The sequence below is a fragment of the Ailuropoda melanoleuca genome, chromosome 2 (assembly GCF_002007445.2).
Source record: "Ailuropoda melanoleuca isolate Jingjing chromosome 2, ASM200744v2, whole genome shotgun sequence".
Classification (NCBI taxonomy): Eukaryota; Metazoa; Chordata; class Mammalia; order Carnivora; family Ursidae; genus Ailuropoda; species Ailuropoda melanoleuca.
The window spans coordinates 192014034-192034535 of record NC_048219.1 but is presented as its reverse complement, the minus strand read 5'-3'; the positions used below and the strand labels follow the sequence as shown (position 1 = coordinate 192034535).

The 20502-nt window shown below is 59.3% G+C and overlaps 1 protein-coding gene across 5 annotated transcripts in view; it reads right to left on the bottom strand.

Annotated features, from left to right (window-relative positions):
• Window positions 1-386: 386 nt before the first annotated feature.
• Window positions 387-20502, bottom strand: part of DIS3L2 (DIS3 like 3'-5' exoribonuclease 2) — a 344092-nt gene continuing 323976 nt past the window's right edge. Inside the window, exons 15-22 of one of the 5 annotated variants that reach the window (XR_004623668.1) lie at window positions 11538-11721; window positions 10853-10939; window positions 7826-7973; window positions 7289-7419; window positions 7014-7118; window positions 5585-5686; window positions 2867-4888; window positions 387-2622 (exon numbers count right to left, since the gene is read on the bottom strand). Coding sequence is in view for 1 of the 5 variants with exons in the window: in XM_002917970.4 (XP_002918016.1) it covers window positions 4739-4888; window positions 5585-5686; window positions 7014-7118; window positions 7289-7419; window positions 7826-7973; window positions 10853-10939; window positions 11538-11721 (907 nt within the window). In the remaining 4 variants the exon portion in view is untranslated. Of the gene's footprint in view, window positions 4889-5584; window positions 5687-7013; window positions 7119-7288; window positions 7420-7825; window positions 7974-10852; window positions 10940-11537; window positions 11722-20502 lie in introns of those variants that run through there. The other 4 variants (XR_004623670.1, XR_004623669.1, XM_002917970.4 and 1 more) reach the window with 4 other exon arrangements.

Sequence of the window (20502 nt, the reverse complement as noted above, 5' to 3'; positions counted from 1 at the left end):
CAGATGTAAGGGGCAGGCACATAGACTCCGTTTGTGTTTATTTGTTTATTTAGCAGCTTCACGGAGCTGTAACTGACAAATAGGAACTCTATAATCAAGAGGTACAACTTGATGTTTCGATCTATGGATACATTGTGCAATGACCACCACAATCAAGCTAATTCACGTATCACCTCAGAGCGATCATCTTTCTGCGGTGAGCACACTGAGGAAGGACCCGCTTGGTGGCTTTCAAGCCCACAATACAGGATTGTTAACGACACCACCATGCTGTACATGAGATCCCCGAACTTGTTTATCTTACAACTCAAACTTTGTCCCCAACATCTCCCCATTCTTCCTCCCTGCCCGGGCCCTGGAAAGCAGCATTCTCCTCTGCTGTTTGATTCTTTTAGACTCCACACATAAGTGAGAACATGCCTGGCTCATTTCACTTAGCAGAACGTCCTCCAGATTCATCTATGTTTCCACAACTAGCCAGATGTCCTTTTTCGCGGCTGGACAATACTCCGTCGTGTGCATGTAATACGTTTTTTATCCATTCCTCTGCTGACAGGCACTGACTCCCCACCACCTGTGCAGTCCTAACCCACTGCATGACTCTGCCTCGTGCTCTCAACTCCCAGCAGCAGCATGTGAGGCTCTCTCGCTCCCAGAAGGAGTCCAAACTCCGGCCTTCGCTGTCCCCACCCTTCCTCTATCACGTCCTTTCCATGCCCCGCCCACGCCCCCCCCACCGCAGCCACCAGCACTCCTCTCTGCCTCCTCTGCCCAGAGCCCATCCTTGCCTGTGACTCGAGCACCTGCCCATGCCAGCTCTCTTCTGACATCTTGGATCTGCTCCCTCTCAGGCCTTCATCTTGCCTGGATTGTCACAGCCCCACCAACCTGGCCTCCAGCTTCCCGCCTTGTGCCCTGTCACTGCTCTGCGCTCGCAGCAGCCACAGTGGCCATCTGATGCTGTGTCTCCCTGGTGGCCTAGCCTCTTCCTGGGACCTGCTCCCCAGCTTCTTGCCCATCCCTCCCAACTGCCAGGGACCCTAGGAGCTACCATTCTGTACCACGACAGCTCTCTGACGGACCAGGACTGGGCAGCTGCCCCATTCTTTCCTGGGGTCTCTCTAACTAGAGCTGGGAGTGGGTGTCAGTCTCTCTCTAGGAGGGTGGGCTGCAAGATACAGAAGGCAGACGCTTCCAGAAGGTCCGCATGGAGGAAGTGATCTACACCAGGAGGAAATGAAGCAGAAACAGAGAAGGGGTCCCCGGCCACCCCAGGTGACCTGGAAGCATGGTGCCTCCCTGCCTCCCCCAAGGTGGGCTCTCCCGCCCTCCTCTGGTAGTTCTGTTCAGTCTTCCTATCAGTTCGCTTCCTCCCAGAGTCACTTTGCACTGCGTTTCTTTCCCATATAATCAAAAGACAGGAGTCCTCCTGAAGCCTCAGGACCACTCTCTCTCTGGCTCCTCCTTCCCAGGCTCCTTGTACCAGCTCCTTCTCATCTTCCTGATCCAGTTTTCAGTCCTGAGCCTTCTCAGGCTTTTAATTTGGGCTGTGTGCTGAGGACACCCCAGAGAGCACCGCTCTCCCCTGCACCTCAGGGCCCAGCACGGCATTCCCACATCCACCAACTGCCCACCACCCCTGCTGTTGGCGCCCCACACATTCCACTCCCGGCCCCTGCCCCTGTGCCAAGCCCCTGGGGCTGTTCTCAGCACGAAGCCTGGGGACGCTGGCTTGCACCCCTCATCTGTTCTCCCCAGCAAGGAAAGTCCTCACCGCCCCAGCGTGCTGGTTCTCCTGGCTCACTCTGCACCTGCGCTGTAGCCTCCCGTCCCCTCCACCACCCGGACAGCACTGGGCCTCAGGGCCCGGGCCTGTAAACAGCCACCAGGCTGCTCCCTGAGGGCCTGCCCCCACGGGACTGCCCCCCCCCCCGCTTCACTGTCATGCCATCGCCACTGCCTGCCGCACTAGTGACACCCCCCTGCCCCCCGCCCCGGACAGCAGCCCCAAGAACACGGAGCATCTCGGCCCCTCCCTGTTGGGTAAAGGAGTGAAGGACCGGAGGCTGTAGCCAGCACAGCCCTGGTTAGAAACCTTCAGTGGTTCTGCACGGCCCTCAGATGGAGTGCAAGCTCTCCGGCCAGCTCCGAGTGTCCACGCAATCTACCTTTCCAGCATCTTCTTGCAGGTCCTCTCAGCACTCTCTGATCCTAGCGACCTTGACCTTCACAGCTCATGGTTAGACAAGTACCTTCGAATCTCAGTTCCCTCACCCCTGTGGGACCCACACATCTTCCGATCACTGTCCCTTCAGGGCCGGGAACACACCCTCCAGCCTCGGGACTTCGCTGGAGCTTCGTCACATAGTGACATCACTTGTGTCTACAGCTCACTCTGCCCACGGCGGTCCGAGGTGGCCTGTTGGGGAAGACAGAGCCTTGCTCCAGGTCCTGGGCTTCCGCTGGTACTTGTGTGCAGGGGCTCTGGATGGCAGAAGGGACGAGTGAGTCTTCCTTTCTGATGAGGTTTTGTGTCTCGTCATCCTTTTGTCAATAGTTCCATCACGTGGGGACACAGAAGGGACTGGCTCCCTCAGTGGACCTCCGCCAGAGCCGGGTGTGCTGGGAGAGGGGATGAAGACGGACCCAGCTACCTCGTGGACAGTGCTGGGCCGCCTCCCTTGGGCAGGGGGTGCAGGGGAAAGCAGGTGCCTGAGCCCGGTACTGGCTGGGCGTCTTGCTGGGTCACCTTGGCCAGAGACCTGCCTCCTTTCTGGGTGCAGTGTCCACTTCTGTCAAATGAAGCGGAGGGGGGCTGGGGGTCCATGGCCCCCACGGCTCTCGGGTGCCACAGAGCGAGACTCACCTGTGCCCAAGCAAGTCCTGGTGGCAAAGATGTTCCTTGCTGACCGAGCTGGCATTGCCTCACCAGGGCTCAGGGGGCACTGGGGCAGGAAGGACCGGGGGCCGGTCTGAGTTCATGCTGTTCAAGGGGGAGCCCAGGCACTCTGACACACGGCCTCCTGATGGCTGTCACTCAGCGGGGTCTCTGCTCACCCTCAGCTCCCAGGCTCTGTGGGAGGCCAGCAGGGGACAGCCCCAGGGCAGAACGGGGCAGCATCTCCTCAGAGGGTGGGGCAGTCAAGGGGACAGGGACAGTGTTGAGGTGTCCTGCCCTTGGGCTCTGTCGGGCTGCCTAGGACAGGAAACACCCAGAAATCTTCTCCTCATCCAAATACCAAACCACCAGACCCTCTCACCTATCTTCCCTTCAGATCCTTGGTTGCAGGAGAAGGCTCTGGGGACAGGAACAGAGGGGGTGGTAGCCTCAGAGACATCTTGGGGGTGGCACGATGGACACGTGGAAGGCTGGCTGATGTGCTAGAGGAGAAAGGCACGGGAGGCAGGAGGGTGGCGTGTCCTCCATTCCCCTCAGACACCCACCCAGGGCTGGGAGATGATGAGCCACGGCCTGCCCGTGGTGGACAAAGGCAGCCATGCCATAGGTCCTCTGGTCCCCGCAAGGCCCTCCTACAAGGTACTGTACTGAATTTTTCTTTGAAGAGAATTCATTGCAACCAGATCAAATGGGCTCATTAATACTGACACCCAAGGACACAGCACGGTGGAACCAGGGCCGGGGTCACCATGGGTTTCACCCTGGTTTCTGGCAGTCCTTGGGGAAGCCAACCTTAGGTTCCCTAGTTAGGTGGGATAGGAGCGCAGGCTGTGGTCAGGCCAGCTGGGAAGCGAGCACGGCCCAGTGGCCCTCCATCTCTGCCCCTGGGTCCCCAGGGATGGTGCAATTGCTGGGTGCTCAGGATGATGCCAGGCAAGTGACGAGGCAAGGTTAGGGACACCAGGCACCCCTTTTCCCGTCCCTGGTCAGGAACACCAGTTTGAGGGCCTTCCTTGTCTCTGGCAGGCCCAGGTCCCCTCTGTCCCCCTACTCCCTCAGCGCTACCAGGGTACAGGATTGGCACTGAAGGGGCTGAGGTAACAGCTTGAACCAAGGGGTGTGGATGGGGCTACTCAGAGCTCTGGCCTAGGACCCGAGAGAGGGAGTGCCACAGGACCCGTAGTGCCCCTCCTGAGGCCAGCAGGCAGAGAGGAGGTGGTGGGGGTGGGGATGGACAGTCACTTGCTGCAGGGTGATGGGTGAGCTTGCTGTCTTGCATACTAATTACATTTCTAATCAGCCAGAATGTGGCACGGGCATCAATCTGACATGTGGCCAGCTCTGTGAATCATCCTGGAAGGTTCTGGAGGGTGGCGATCCCAGCTCAGCTGTGAGGGGTGGAGCCTAAGCCAGGTCCCTTGTCCTGGGTCCAAGGGGCACCCTGCTGTCTCGGGCCTCCCAGCGGTGCCCCACACACCAAGACAGCAATTCACACTTGATTTTATTCCATGACACTGATTTGCTGAAAATCCCCGGTTTCCTGCACAAGGGAAGGCAGTGGGTGGCCTGGCAGAAGAGGACTGGCCTCCCCAGGAGGACCGGTCCCGTTCCACTCTGGTGAAGCACCAGCCACGCCTCAGCCTTCCGTCCAGCCCTGCCCTCTCCTCTCCAGTTTGTTTAAAAACTGAGCTGCAAAAATAAAATAGAATGAGGAAATAAAAACAAAACCCTGAGTTGTTAAAAACCAAATTAAAAATCCCCTTTGGTGTCGAAAGGTCCTATTTCTAAAAGCCGGTGGGTGGGGCAGGGGCGCGGGTGGGTGCGGCTGGGAGGGAGGCCTCAGGCCTCCGGGCCCCCAGCGTCTGGCTCCTCCTTGTTCTGCAGGCCCAGGAGGCCGTTGGTGCCAGGCCGCTTGAGGAGAGCGCTGTACTTGAGGGCGGCGGTCTCGGCCTGCAGTACCACCTCCACCAGGCTGAAGATAGTCACGACCTGCGGCACAGCACAGCCCAGCTTGGTGACACGAGTGCGCTGTGAGGGGCCGGTCCAGTGGGTGGGAGAGGCAAGAGCTTGTGCGCAGGGCACAGCTCTGCCACTGTCCGCCTAGCGGGGCCCCAGGACCCCTCGCCCTCCCCTCTCGGTCTCTGTTTGCCTGTCTGTAAGGGGAGCCTGCTCAGGTACTGAGGCCAGGGCTCCCGGTGAGAAGTCAGGGAGCCAGACATGGCTCACTCACATCGTGAGTGCCCGGGGTCAGGGAGAAAGGAACTGGGGTCTGGGGCTGGCCTGGGGTCAGAGCGCGCTATAGGGGAAAACCATTATATGCAAGTTCTTGGGTAGGAGATCCATAGTTTTCATTAATTTCCAAAAGGACCCCAAAAGTTAAAACCCTGCTTTAGAGGGCTCTGCAGAGCCCCCTGCCTCTCCCCACAGTGGCTGTCCCCAGGGCAGGGCAGGCAGGACGGGAAAGCTCTGGCCCAAAGCGGGGGATATCGGTGAGCTGTGCTGGTCTCCGCATGCAGGATCTGAAATCCCACAGGGGAGCCTAAGTGCCGGGGTGCCGGGCCAGGTGGGCCAGCAGGGGAGGCCTGGCAGGGGTGCCCCAGGAGGCAGGAGAGCGTGGACGGGAGCTAGGGGTAGACCGGCACACAGTGGTATTCTGGCAAAGCTGCCCCACCCCCGGGTGCTGACCTGCTGCACTGGCTCCTGTTCCGTGTCCTCAGGCTCCCAGACGAGTGTGAGCTCCGGCTTCTTGCCCACCTTTTGAAAGTGGTGGGACTGCAGTGGCAGTGCCTGGGGGTACACACATCCGGCGTCTCAGGTTGTAAGCTCTGAGCGCCACCTCCTAACCTTTGACCCTGCAACCCCCCTTGGAGGCAGCCCCCTGCCTTTGCCTGCCTCTGACTGGCTTTGAAGGAGCTCCTTGTCCCCCCGCCGGCAGCTGGCTGTTGACTTTTAATTAGGGACACCACCCCCCTTGCCTCTGGCCTCTGGCCCACTTCCGGGAGGCCCTGCCTGGCCATCTTCCGTTGAGGCCGTACCTGAGGGTGACCGAGTGCCGAGCAGCAGGGGCTCATCAGGGACTGTCTACTTGAGGCCCGAGGTGGACTGGGCACCTAAGGCTACAGGGGTGCCGACCCCTGCGGGCACTGGGTCTGTTAGCACAGGCTGAGGGCCGGCTTGTCTGCAGACCTAGACCTGTCTGGTGACCGACCCTTGAACTTCTGTCCTGCTCAGTGAACTTCAGGACCGGAGCCCTGACGGATCCCAGCTGGACCCCATTCTGTCTCTTCTGCTTTACTGTATTAACTCCATGCTTCCTCTGCTCTGTGCGGGGCTCTGCATTGCCCCAAGGGTTCTGGATGTCAGGAAATCCAGAGCCAGGGTCAGGGGCCAGGGGGTGACCCGCTAACCACAAGGTCAGCTGAAACAGGTCCCTCAGATGGCGTCAGCACAGGCACCAAGTACCCTTGGAAAGAACCGTGAATAAACAGCCACCCAGGCCAGGACCCAAGGCTAGCTCTGGTCTCTTCCTTCTCTTCAGGGGACACAGCTTCCAGAGTGGCCATAAACCATTCTCTCTGATCTTTCCTTCCTTCACATTCCCGTAAAGAAATCCCCCAAAGCTTGCATGCCCTGCCATCCCATGCTGGTGAGGGAGGGGTCTGTTCTCTCGAGCCTGACAACTCATCCCAGGCAGGTGCAGCGGGGTGGCCCGGCATGGCCCATTGGGTGGGCTTGGCGCTGGGGGGCGAAGGGAAGTGAGGTCAGGGACGGCACAGTCTCTGCCACCACATGGCCAGCGTCACCACCACGGCTTGTACTCTCCAGGGCAGGTGAGGACAGCAAGGAGCCCAGCCTGTGCTCCCATCCTCCATGCTTCCCCCCACGTGCCAGATGAATATGGAGGAGACCCCGGCAGAGGATGGGGGACACGCGGGTGAAAACAGTGTGCAGTGGACACGGTTGGGTGTGTCTGTGAGGGGAGGGACAGCTGTGAACAGAAGCCATAAGGTCCCTGGCACTCGCGTCCTAGTAGATGGCCTTCAGCAGCCCAGAGTTGGGCCTTTGGCTGCCTGGAGGTCCCTAACCCCGGCCTGGGGGGCCTGTGGGTACTCACGTTACAGTAGACACGCTTCTGCACCCCGTAGCGCAGCACCAGCACGTCAAAGGCTTGGTTCAGGACGCCTAGCACCATGGCTTCTGACTCCAGGGGGCCGCTCTCCTGCAGGGCAGGGCTCTAGCCAAGGCTTGGCCACGGGATGTGGCATCACCCCCAGGGCCCGCCCCAGCTGCCGAAGGCCCCTGAGCTCTGTAAGGGCCCCTTGTGAGCCGGTGCTCAGGAGGGGAAGTGGGGTGGAGCAGGGGGAGGGGGCACCGGGCTGGTGGCCTCACCTTAACCAGGATGGCAAAGAAGAGGCCAGTGCTGAGCTCCTGGACACGCTTGGAAGCCATGCGGCGGTCATTGCAGTGGTCGGCCTGCTTTTGCAGGGCCTCGGGCTCCAGGTCCGGCAGCTCCCCGTAGCCTGGGAAGAGGGTGGTTGCGGGGCTGCTGGCGGGGTGCGGTGTGCATGCCAGCCACGGCTGGGTGACGGGTGGCACAGTGCTCACTGCCCAGGAAAGGTGGGGCTTGGGCAGCCCATGCAGAGCGAAGGCCTCCCTGCTGCCCAGCTCTGAGGGCTGGGAAGGTGGGCAGCCGCGGTTAGGGCCCTTGGCTTTTGTACAGGACTTTTAATGAGCTCTACTGCAGCTGACCCCTAGCATGCTTACGGTGGTGTCGGGGGGTGGGGGGTGTTTCTGGGCCCAGGTTCCCCTGCCGCTCGGCTGACCACCCCTTGGGGCCTCTACAGCCATGCTGCTAAGTACCTACTTGGGCTGGGCAGCCCTTAGGTGGGCGCAGGCCTGCATGACCCCCCGTGCTGGGCCTCTCACCAAGTGCGGCGGCCAGGAGGCGGTGCACCAGGACGTCGGCGAAGCGGCGGATGGGAGAGGTGAAGTGGGTGTAGAGCGGCACGTTGAGGGCGTAGTGCCGGAACTGTGTCTGGTCCTGCAGCACCCCCGAGCAGAAGTACAGTGCCATCTAGGGGGGTCGGGGGGGGGGTTGAGCCAGGCCAGGCCAGGTCAGGGCTGGGTTTGCTCTGCCAGGCTGTGACACTCAGAGGCTCATGGTGGGCTATTTTGGAATGGACTGACCTGCCACACCGCAGGCGGCTGACTGCGGGCCTGAGGAGGCCAGGGGCCATTCTCTGTAAGGGGACCCATGGGGCTGCCTTGAGGCTGTGCCGAGCCATGGGGCGCCCATGCCCCTCTCCTGCTGAAGACAAGTGTGGGCCTTGCCCTGGGTTGTGTAGACCCCTCGTGGTGGCAGCACCGAGAACAGGCCAGAGAACACCGCAAGGGACCCACCCCGCCTCTGTGGGCACAGGGGGTGTGGGGAAACCTCAAGATGCCGGACAGCCTCCTCCCTCAGAGCCCTGTGGGGCCGGCCGCCTGAGCCCTTGGGGAGGGTGGGCCATGAGCTGAAGGCTGAGAGCAGCTGGGGAGGAGCTCGGCCTCCCCCTCAGCCTGCTGCTGTCGTTTTAGGGATGGTTACTGCCAGGGACAAGCAGGGAGCGGTTTCTGGCCTGCTTCACGGGACGGGAGGAGGAGAGGAGGCCTGGGGCCGGGCGGACAAGGGGCAGCAGACATGTTGTGGAGGCACAAGTGGAAGCCGGCGCGGCTACAGGGCCCCGCGAGGACGCGGAGTCTGCCACCACCAGCTGGCCAGAATGGCATGTGGGAGAGAAGGCCCGGGACACCTGTTACCCGCCTACAGTGACAAGGGCAGTGGGCGCCCGGCTCCTCCTCTGTGGTCTGACCTCATGCCCTCCAGCTCTGATCCCTGTCCTGTGGAAGGCCATACCGGGCCCCCTGGAGGTAACCCCACACCAGCCAAGGGAGGGAGAGGCTCACCAGCCGCCAGCCTCAGCCCTTGTCTCTGACTAGCTGTCCTGGCACCAAGACTCAGAGGTCTGGGTTCAAGAGGCCCTTCTGTAGGGGAGGAGTGAGGACTGGGGTACGTGAAGAGAGGCCAAGTTTCTCTAGCCCAACAAATGGCTCCAGGCCATGGTGGTTCTGCTGGGGGGGAGGGTGGCTTGGCCACAGTCCCTGCAGCTGCTTACCCTGTGGTCCCTGAGCTCTCAGGGTTGGGATTCAAGGACACTGCAAGGAGCAAGTGAACAGGTTCCTCCCTAAGGGCCAAAGTCACACCCTTGTGTGTTCACTCGCTCCCTTGCCTCCTGTGTGCTTGGCCAAATGAACAGCCGCCTCCGGTTACTCTGTGTGTGTCAGGCCTGGAATCCAGGGCACAGCTGGTGCTGACCTGCTCAGCTCGAGTCCGCCGCGCTTCCAGCTCCTGCTGGGGCCTGGGTTATGTCTGGGGCAAGCCACGGGGGGAGGTGGGAGCAGCCTCCACTCCAAGCCATGTTTGGGCGTTGCTCTCAGTGGTGGTGGCCCAGTTCCCCATGTGAACTGGGGTGAGGAGCAGAGGCCCTCGTCCCCTTCCTGGCTGGGAAGGTATGTCTGGGCGTGGTGGGATGGGTGGGGACTGTGGCTTTCCTAGGACAGGAAAGTCCCAGGTGTCCAGTTTCAGCAGCTCTCTTAGGACGTCTGTGCTCATCGCTCCTGCCACTGCCTGGTCCCCTGTCCCCATCCCAGTTCTTAAGGCCACCACAGACATTCCATAACTGCCTACCATCAGCTCCCCATACAAAGGCCAGCCTTGAAGGTCACTCACTGGCAGGCAAGGCCAGAAGTCCACTCTTTCTCAGGCTCTGGGTGACTCACTCAGGAGAGGAGGGCTCCTTTCCACAGAGCTCCAGAGCTAGTTTGACCTCGGAGGTGGACGTCTTCCTGAGGCTGGGGGCAGGGAACGCGAGCCTGACTGGCCCTCCATGGCACAGTCAACAGGCAGTTGCTGGGACCCAGGGGCGACCACGTCTCAGAGTAACTAGAGGGCAGAGTGACATCGAGTCCCTTGGCCACAGGTACACCTGCCCTTCTGTGTGGCATGCTTTAAAGGTGCTTGGTGGGGGCAGACGCTTGTGACCGGGGACAGGGTAGAGGCAGTCAGACCCAAAATCGATGGCTCCATTCCTGGCAGAAAAAATGACTGTCAGGAAATAAATCGGCTGTGGCCAGCTAAGGTGACCCGGTTCTCATGAACCAATTAAATCTGCAAAGTGACTGAGCCCCTTGAAAAATGGTCTGTCATTGCCCCCTGGCCGGAACGGGCCCAGAGCTGGCCCCATTAGTATCCACGGTCCTGCTGACCTGACAAGCAGTGGGGTGGCTCCTTCCCAAGATGCTTGGGCCTGCAGGGGCTGAAGCTCAGCCTCAGAGGGCTGAGACATGCTGCCAGGAGCAAGTTCACTGTCTGCTCCCAGGCTGCCAGCCCGTCATACTGCCTGCAACACGTGCCCACCTCCTGACTCCTCTCCTACCAGCTAGCAAGAGGGAGACTTCTCTGCCTGGGGTCCACAAGGCCTGGTGGGGGCTGATGACTTCTCCTCGGGGTAGGCTGCTAAGGGAGACAGTCTCTCCCCTCCAGGGTGCCCATCCAACTGAGTTACTAGCTAGCCCCTTCCCCGAGCTGGTCTGGTCTGCGGGGACAGGGCACCGAAGGCTTGGTGTATGCCCTGGGATGGCTCCCTAACCTTCAGCTAGGAAACAGCCCCGGAGGCCATGCAGGGGGCAGCAGGGCTCCACCTGGGCCCTTTAACGGCCCCACAGAAACCGTCCTGGAGCAGGGAAGGCAGGCAAGTCTGCGCAGGAGGCAGATAGGGCTCAGGAGCTCAGGGCTCACCTGTCCTAGGTAACGCCTGGGGCTGTCCTCCTCAGCCCTCCCCTTAGGTCCTGTGTGTGGAGGTCACGGATACTCCTGGGTGAAAGGGGAGGCTGGGGGACCCGCCCCCCCCTTACCTGCATGGGCCGGGAGCACATGTTGGTGAGCACCTCCTTCCGGGCCAGTGAGTACTTGTCATCTCCAAATGTTTCGGTCAGACTTTTCTAGAAGCAAAACCGTGTGACAGGCAGTCAAGCTGGGGGAGGCTCTGGGGCCCCATCACCCTCTGACCATCTGAGACCTGGCTCCAGGGAGGAGGGTAGGCTGAGGGCTCGGCCCCGCTCAGAGGGCCACGGTGGAGTGCGGAGGCCAGCAGCCCCCGGTCCACGTCCCACACTGGACTGTGGCTCTGACATCAGCCCTTCCATGTCTCATTGGCTGGACGGAGAGACTGGTTTCCAGCTGTCCGACCTAAAGCACCTCTCTGCCCACCCCAGGCATAAAAGTCTAGATGGGCCCAACCTCCCTTCCATGGGATCAGAGCTCAGGCCTGAGCCCCAAAAGGCTTAGTTCCAGGCAGGAAGCACTTGACATCACTTAGCATAAAAAACATTCTCTGGCTTCCAATCATCTCAGCCCCCTACTGAAAGTTTCTGGGCCCAAGCCCAGCCCATCCCTGGCCACAGGATCCCTGCCCACAGTGGGGTGTTGAGTGGCTTCCCTCGGCCTGGTCCTGGTAGGGAGCATGGCCCATGGCCAGGGCCTTTGTGACTTGAAGTCCTCTCCCCGGGCCTCCCCCTCCCCTGCACTCCCAGCACTCACATTGAGGGCCCCGGCAGAGCTGAAGTCCATGGGCAGCCCCATCTGCTCGCAGAATTCCACAAGGTCATTGAGCATCTTGGTCTGGGGCGGGGGGTGCCGACGCAGCAGGGTGCGCTCAGGAAAGGTGCGGTGCGTCTTGTGGGCCACGGCCATGTTGGCCAGGAGCATGAACTCCTCCACGAGCCTGCAGCGGGGGGAACCAGCAGAGGTCAGGGGCTGCCGCTGCCCCTTCTTTCCCAGGCTAGTTGCAGGCTGGTTCCTTTGCGCGCTTCGGTCTCAGCCTAGAGACGCCCTCCTGCCACCCAATCTCATCTGCCTTGCTCGTGCCCCTCTTTGCGCTACCCGTCAGCAGCACTCTTCTCTTCTGCCATGTGAGCTTGTGTACCACCTGCCCTATTAGCTTGGGGGGGATGGCATCTGTCTTGTTCCCCGCTGTGGCCCCTGTGCCTGGTCCCCCAGCACCCTGCCTGACAAAGAGAAGGTGCTCAGTAAAGCTGTCTGCTGAATGACTCGCCTCCCAGGACACTCAGGGGCACCCCGGCTGTAAGAAAACAAGATGCCCAGGCATGCCACGAGAACATGGAGTGCCTCCTGGGGTGCGTAGAAGGTGGTCGGCAGACCCAGCGCTCCCTTCTCTCCCTGGGGAGAGGAGGATTTCTGAGGATGAACAGGAGGGTCACAGACAGCAAGAGGAATCACACATCCTGGGGCGAGGCAAATGTGCTGCCGAGGTGTTCAAATCCCAGAGAGTTAACCTCTTAGGGTTTAACACTTGAGTTTTGCTGCCCTTGAGTGTCATTAGAATCAACAAGTATGGACAGATCCGGCTTCGAGTGAAGAGACAAAGGCACACCCAGGACCCAGGGAGAAAAGCAGGGCCTGATGGGGGAGGAAAGAAGTGTGCCAAGATTGAGGAGTCAGGCAAAGTGGGAAGCTGGATCACACAGCCCTGAGGTCGGCACCCCCACCCCCCAAATCTGGGGCAGGTGGCCATGTGCTGCTTCCACACCCAGGGCTCCGGTGGGAGGAGTAAGCAGATCATACACGGGCACGCTGCTGCCATCGTGGCCAGGGTGTCCCGTATGGGGATGGCCTTCCCCAATTTAGGGACCACTCTCCCCTGCCTTTATTCTGGACTCCACGCTGCATGTCAAGCCTGTGCTTCTCCCACAGAGCCAGAAGAGGTCAGGGAGTGAACTCCTGTAGCCCTGGCGGCAAGCAGCAGGAGGCCCAAGATGAACTTCCTCTCCCTGGAGGTGCTACCCGCGTTCGGGGTTAGCCTCGCCACCTCACCAAGCGCTTGGAAAGAAAAGCAGCCCATGATGGGGGCGGGGGAACGAGCATGAGCTTACAGAGCCCCTCCTCCCCCCAGACTGGACCTGCCATGGCAGAAGTGTGGCTCTGGTCTCCCAAGCTGTCCTGAGAATGCATCTGTCTCTCCCAGAAGCCCTCTCTACAAGGAAGAAGGGAATGGCCCTCTAGTGGCGGCACCATCGGAGGGACCAGGGCCAGGTCTGGGCCTTGGGAGAAAGTTTGAGCCTCTGTGGAGCCGGCTTTGGACTGGCCTGCTGTGGGGCACAGATATAGTTTGGGTGTAGGACGGCAAGGGTCAGGCCTCAGCTGGTCCTTGTCCCATGCAGGCAACCTCAGGTGTGGAAGGAGGAGTTTCTTTATCCCCTACTGTGCACTCATAGCCATTGCAGTGACCGTTCCGCCTCCCGCTGCCCCCCAATCTGTCCTCGTGCACAACACTTCCTGCTGAGAAACCTCAGAGTTCAGGCACGGGAACCCAAACACCGTCTCCTAAGTGGAGGTCTGAATCCTGGCTCTGTGTCTTTGCTGGAGGAACGGGCACGAGTCCGGGACCTCTCCTGACCCTCCTTTGTCTCCAACGTAGAGTAGGGAGAATAGCACCTGCTCCACAGGGCGGCCACGGAGACCAGTGCAAATATCACAGGATATAAGGGCATCCAGTCGGCCTCACCACGCAGGATGTGCTTTCCTCTCTCCCCACCGTCCACACCCAATGGCCAGCCAGGAGTCTCCCTAAGGTGCCCTGTGAGTTTCATCCCTGCCACTGATCCCCCCCTTACCTGCCGTTTCCTCACCTTCCCTGAAGGCCCAGGCTGAAGCCTGTCTCCATCATTCCCTTGGGTCCTTACTGCCAATTAGCCACCTGGCAACAAGAGCCAGGCTATTCTGCGGTCACCTGGGTCGCAGTCTAGCATGGTTGGACTCTTCATACTTGGTTTTCCTATTTAGATCTTGTCATCCCAAGAAGGGTCTCAGTTCCTGCTCAGTAAATGTCTGATTTGGTTTGCTGCCTGTTCTTGGTCAGATTCTAGAGGCCGTCATCATCTGAACGTTTCAGATGGATACCTTCATTCATCTGTTCACACCACAAACATTACTGTGTTCCAGGAGGTTCTAGACCTGTCTCCCCACGCAGTCTGAGAATCCTGGTGGGCAGGGCACCCATGGTCTGTTCCTTGGAGCCCCGCAGTCTCCAGCCCAGCGCAAACTTGGGTGAAGAGGGAACACCTATAATAACCTTGAGACTGACCCTGGGCTGTGTTTCGCTAGTGTGGTCAGCAGGGGGCAGCATGACCACGTAGCAAGGTTGTGACCAGGCTGCGGGAAGAGGGAGTGCTGGGCCAGCCAGAGGAGCCGGCTGGGCTGTGGCGTTCTAGCCTGTCCCGGCACCTGACTCCCACCCCTCAGGTCAAAGAAACTGAATGCATGGGGTGCCTCCCCAGGTGGAGCTGTGTTCCTGCTCCCAGTTCCTGCAGGGCCTCTCCCGCCTCATCTCTCAGCTTCTCAAGTAAGGACGAGAATAGGAAGGAAGGGATGGGGAGGGTGGGGCTGATGCCCAGAGCCCCAGGCAGTGACAAGGGACCCAAGTCAAGCTGCTTCTCCATTATTTGTCCTCCCTGGAGCACCCCCCCCCTCCCTGTACACTCCCACGAGTGCCTGAAGCTGGTGGAGAAAAGCCCGTGTGCTCCTGTTAACCTTAAGAAGAAAGTCTGGCGAAGCTTGAGACGCAGAGGCTGACCTTGGACAGGTCCCTTGCTGCCTCCTGGGGGCTCCATCTCTCCCCCAGGGTCTCAGTCCTTCCCTCATGACAGGGGGGCAGAAGCTGAGAGGGGAGCCTGTGGAATTCTCTCCAAGATGGTTTGCTGATAAGAAGCATGCATCCCAGAAAATCGTCAGTGTTACCAAACTGGGAGTGGTGTAGCAATAAGGCCGACTCCCTGGGTGTTGCCACGGCTCATTAGTGTTCTAGGATAGCTGCAGGGACCATTTCCCCACAACCTGTCCTTAAAATCCTTCTTATACCAGCAGGTGGGAGAAGAAGGGGTAGAGAGAACACACAGACCATGAGCAGGAGAAGGCAGAAGTGGGGCCTGGAGCACGGTGGCAGTTCGGTCCTGGGGTGGCTGGGAGGGGCACGGCGCAGCTGGAGGAGGGTCTCCAGTCAAGTGCAGGAACAAGAAGACCAAGGAAATGCCAAGAGGCCAGTAGCCAGATTCCCCTGAGTTCAGGATTCACTGTCAAAAGCAGGGCCAGGCATCATGGAGGGAGAACTGGGCTGGGTGGCAGTGGAGGTGGGGCAGGTGGGTGTCTCTGCTCTCATCTGAGGCCAGCAAAGGCCCCCTTCACCAGACTCAACAGGTTCCCCCCGAACGGGTCAGTTCCATGGATGGGCCAGTAGGGGGCCCCCAGCATCTTTCTTCCACAGGACCTGGGACGTGGCAGGAGCAGCTTAGTTTATAAACTGCAGCTCAAGGTCCAGGGGTCTCTGGGTTCCCATTCAGTGTTTTTCTACTCAGCCAAAGGGGTTGAAGGCTTGCTCTCTGAGGCAAGGCAGCGCAATTAGAAGAGGAACCGGAACAGCTGGCTTGCCAGCAAGCACCCCTTCACCCTGATCTCCTTCCCTGCTGGGGGCCAGGGCTGCATGCACAGGCCCGGCAGCCAGAGCTCAGTGATGCCCCAAGCTGTTCTGGGTGGTTAGGACGTGCCCGAGAGCAAACGCCACACACCAGAGTCCGGGAGGCCCCTGCTCCCAGATCTGGGTACCTGCCCTGGTTGTAACCCATCTCCTCCTCCTGCTAGAGCGCGCACAGGCGTGAGATCACTCAGCCCCCGTCGGAGGGCGGCGGGGGGGAGGGGGCTGGAAGCAAGCAACTTCCTGACAACTGCTCTAAGTGGGGGCTCAGGAATGGCCACCAGCCAGGATCACCTTCCAGAACAGCAAGCCAAGCCAAGCCCTTGGAGGTGGGGCCTCGGTCCCAGTCCTGGCATCTGCTGAGCATCTGGAGCCCCATGCCACTGGGGGCCCACAACTCTGGAGGTCTTGGGGGTGGGGGGTGGCTGTGACAGACAGCTGCACAGCCAGCTGGGGGCCATGCCAGGAGGCAAGCTCATCAGCACTCATTCTCAGTATCCCACCTACCTGTGCTCTGGGCTTCCAGCTGCTGGGCGGGGGGGTGGGTGAGGGAGGGTGAAGGGCAGGTGAGAGTCTTCCCATCCCGGGGAGAAGCTGAGCAAGCCTAGAGCTGCCCGAGTCCCTCACCTGCGAGGGCAGACGGCAGGTAAAGGCCACGAACCACCTACTCAGAAGTACAAACATCCTCACACAGCAGAAACAACTTTGGTCCAGAAAGGTGTTTCCCAAAGTTAACGTTACTTAAAGAAAAAACTATAGGGGTGCCTGGGTGGCTCAGTCGTTAAGCATCTGCCTTCAGTTCAGGGCGTGATCCCAGAGTCCTGGGATCGAGCCCCACATCAGGCTCCTCTGCTAGGAGCCTGCTTCTTCCTCTCCCACTCCCTTTGCTTGTGTTCCCTCTCTCGCTGGCTGTCTCTATCTCTGTCAAATAAATAAAAAATCTTTAAAGAAAAAAGAAAGAAAAAACTATAAAATATATGAAATGCCAGGGGATGATTTTATTTGGTGTTTTTTATTACAGGACATTCCTTTGCCTTTAGGAGGCTAGATGCATCCAGACTACAAGAAGCTACCAGATGCGGCATTTACTGCTCATTGACAATTGGACTTGGGTCGCAGCTGGAAGGATGAGGTCTGGGAAAAGACACTCTACCTGGCAGGGGTCGGACAGTGGCTACATGAGAAATGGACTCAAACAGCTGCCCCTTCCGAGGAAGGCTGCCCATTCCTGACCATCAGAGGAACTGGACTGAAGGCTCCTCCGCTTGTCTGGGACTCTGTTTTGTTAAATAGGGGCCTGGGAGTGTCTGTGGCCAAGAAGCCCCTCGAGTGGGACCGGGGGAGGGTGGTGTCCCAGGGAGAGGCATCTGCTCTTCACCACTCCTACGGCTTCCTTCCTTGCTCCATGTGCACAGGCCATGCCATGGGCAGAGGAGAGGCTAGTGGCCACCAGCCTAGCAGCTTGCCTGGAATTACAGCTCTAGCACTCACTAGCTGTGTGATTTCCGATGAAATTTTAAATCTCTCCAAGTCTCAACTGACTGACCTGGAAAATGGCCGTGTAATATACAAGTGCTTGCCCTTCATGAAATCCACTATCATGCGCACGGCAAATGTGACTGGCTGGGTGCCCCAACCCCAGGATTTAGGTGCAACACACAGCGAGATTCCTGGAGGCTCCTGCTGCCCTCCTGCCCCAATGCCACCACCTTGGTCAGGCCTCCAGCTCTGACCAACGGGCCTCCCTACTTCTAGTCTCACCCTGCTGTTTACTTCTTTACACCCAAAGTGGGGCACTCTTTTGCGAAGGCAAACCTGGTCACATCCTTCTCCTGCCTGAAGCCCTACAGTGACTGCCACTGTCCTTGGGACACTCCACCTCCTGGGTAAAATGAGGTTTACTAGGCTTTTTGTCATGTGCCCAGGTTCACCTCTCCCTTCTCCCCATCTCCACTCCTTACCCTCTAGCCATGCTGACTTCTTGCGGCTCTCCCCTGCTCTGTCTCATTGCAGTGCTGCTCTCTTGGTGGGTATTCTGCCCCCACCCCCTCTCTTCTTCCTCCGGGGAGGCAGCATGAGGCGCGAACCCTACGTCCTTCCTGGGCATCCCATCCCAGCAAACTGCTCACGCTGCTGGGACTGCCTCTGATCATCGCTCTCTCTCTCCTTCCCATCCCAGCGCCATCTAGCTTGGTCCCAGCATGAGGCTCGTGGATGCCCCAAGCTGGCACGGTGCAGACGCTCCATAAATCTATACAGGTTCCCAGGATGGGCACATTCAGGAGTTGGGAGGGCTAGGTCCCTGCCACCGTGCTATTCTGCTTGGGCACCCAGCCCTCATGCAAATACGTCTGCCCCCTAACACTCACTGCCAGGAGTCATCGACAGCTTCAAGCTCTGCCTAAGAAAAGAGCCTGACTGAGTCCACTCCCAAACAAGGTGCCAGGGAAGCAACAGCCCTTGCAGCTCCCCCCAACCCTGGTCTGCGGAGCGGCACTCTGCTTATGAGACCGAGGCGCGGTTATTTACTGACAACCCAGAGCAGGAAGCCTTCCCCCCAGAGCCATTCGTTGGTATCTTTGTTCTCTTACTCATCCTCACATCTTTTCTGAGCTGCTGCTGAGGTCTCATTCTACCCTGTGTGCAGCGAGAGAGGGAGGGACGCTCATGGAGCACCGGTGACAGATGTCATGCTAGGAGCAGTCTGGACGTGAAGCCCCTGAAAGTCTCCCGCAGCTTTGGGAGAGCTTTCTATCCCTTTCTGTGCGAAGGGAGCTTACAGGGCAAAAAGGAAAGGTGTTTGTCTCCGAGTCCCACAGCTGATTGGCAAACAGGCCTGGGTGACCTCGAAGCCCTGCTGCCACCAGCAAGTCTTATGGGCAGATCAATTCCAAGAGGTGGCAAGGAGGAGGGAACTACTTTACATGAAAGGGATGAACGAATGAAGGTGCGCAGGCAGGGGCACCTGGGTGGCACAGTGGTTAAGCGTCTGCCTTTGGCTCAGGGCGTGACCCCAGCTTTCTGGGATCGAGCCCCACATCAGGCTCCTCCGCTATGAGTCTGCTTCTTCCTCTCCCACTCCCCTTGCTTGTGTTCCCTCTCTCGCTGGCTGTCTCTATCTCTGTCGAATAAATAAAAAATCTTAAAAAAAAAAAAAAGGTGTGCAGGCAAAACAAATTGAGAAAACCAGGAACCAAGGGCCGAGGGAGGAGGGCTGTGCCTCGGGGGACACAGGCAGGGGCTGGGGTGCCAGCCTCCAGCACTTCTCTGGGGAGCGGGGAAGGCTGCCAGCCCAGAGATGGGCATGAAGAACAGATGAAGGGCACAGGGCCCGGAGGCTGGGCACAGTAAGGATGAAGGCTGGAGAGCCCGATGGCTTGTGCAGCCGCAGCCAGAGGCAGCAAGTAAGGGAAGGTCATGCCAGAGTCTGAGGTACATGCGAGGCGAGGCTCTGGGAGCGGGCAAGACTGTCCCCAGGCCCAGACAGGCAAGAGGGAAGGAGCACGGCGGCTGGTGGACTGGATTGAGAGGAGGCACGAGGTCCAGGGAGCAGTGGCCTGGGGTACGACTGCTGTGGGGAAGACGGGGAGGCTGCAGAGGGCCCTGGTTTGGCAAGCAGGAGCACGGTGCCACAGCTGTGGAGGCTGGGGCCGTTGATTCAGGAAACCAAAGATTAAAGAGTGAGGGAGGCCATCAAACGCAGAGGATCTCAATACGGTTATTAGTGGAAGAGGCAAGAGTTCTTTGGGAAGGTGAGGAGGTGATGCTTTCTGATGGCTGTTTTTGAGTATCCAAAAGACTGCTCTGCACGTGTTTTCAGTGGCGAAGGAGCTAATGGTGAGGCAGCACCTGAGGGTGAGGATGTGACCAGCCTGCATTTGAGGAGGGGGGGCTGTCCAGGGAAGACATCTGATGTCCGCCTCTGAGCTGCGAGCTCCCAGGAGGGGACGCTGGGCCACGTGGTTTGAGTGGAGAGGAGGCGGCTTGTCCTAGCTGCCCTCTCTGCCCAAGGAGGGCCACGGGGAAGCCCCCAGCGCACACTGTCTGTCCCTGCAGGAAGGGCCTTGCCCAGGGCCACAGCCAGGCAGGGGAGGAGGGGGGCAGGACCCACATTCCCCAGCCCCTTGTCCCAAGCTGTCCTGAGTGCTCAGGGAGGACATCTGGTCCCCAGCAGCCCCTGAACACAACAGGCCCCTGTGTGAAGAGCAGCTGGGTAGCCTTGGAGCACTGGCACGAGGTCACTGTCCCTGAAACTGTCTTTCCAAGTCCACTGGGCAAAGGAGAGAAGAGAAAAGCCTATTCCCATCAGGTCGACAAAGGCAGTGGCCACCTCCACAAGGCCCAGGGACAGGGCAGCCGGCGGGGGCTGGGGGGTGTGGGTCTCTGCACCGTAGCCAAGGCAGGCACGGTCCAGACCCAAGGTCAGCGCTGGGCTGACCACAGCTCAGTTGGCTGCTCTCCTCTCTCAGAAGTCGGCTGATCTAGACGAGTGCAGGGAGGCTGGCGCTGGCTAGCAGGGTCTCTCCTGAGCCCAGGCTCTGTGCAGACTGGCAGGCCAAACTCCCGACCCTGCTGGCCTGGGACCCCTGCCGTTGGACCCTTGGCTCCTCTGCACTTACCCTCTCAACCCTGCTGGGCCAGAGCAGCAGGGCCTCCAAGGATGTTCCGTTTCCAGATTTATTTTGCCAGCTAAACCAGATGAGAAACTCACCCCACCCCTTCCATACCCAGAACACTCAGAAAGTGGCTTTGGAAAGGACTGGGGAGCTGGGCAGCCAGGGCAGAGTGGCATGGCTGTTACCCAAACCCGAGGACGCATCAATTTTCAAAGACCTAAAGCAAGTGAGAGACCAGAAGAGCCTCTTCTGCCCTCAGCCACCAGGGTACTTGTCACAACTCTGTGGGAATCTCATGCAGATGAAATTAGACCGCTCACGGAGACTGTTCGATTAGCATTTGGGGAAAACTGCTAACCTGGAAATTTGATAACAACTGCTTTCAGCCAGTTTCAAATAATTT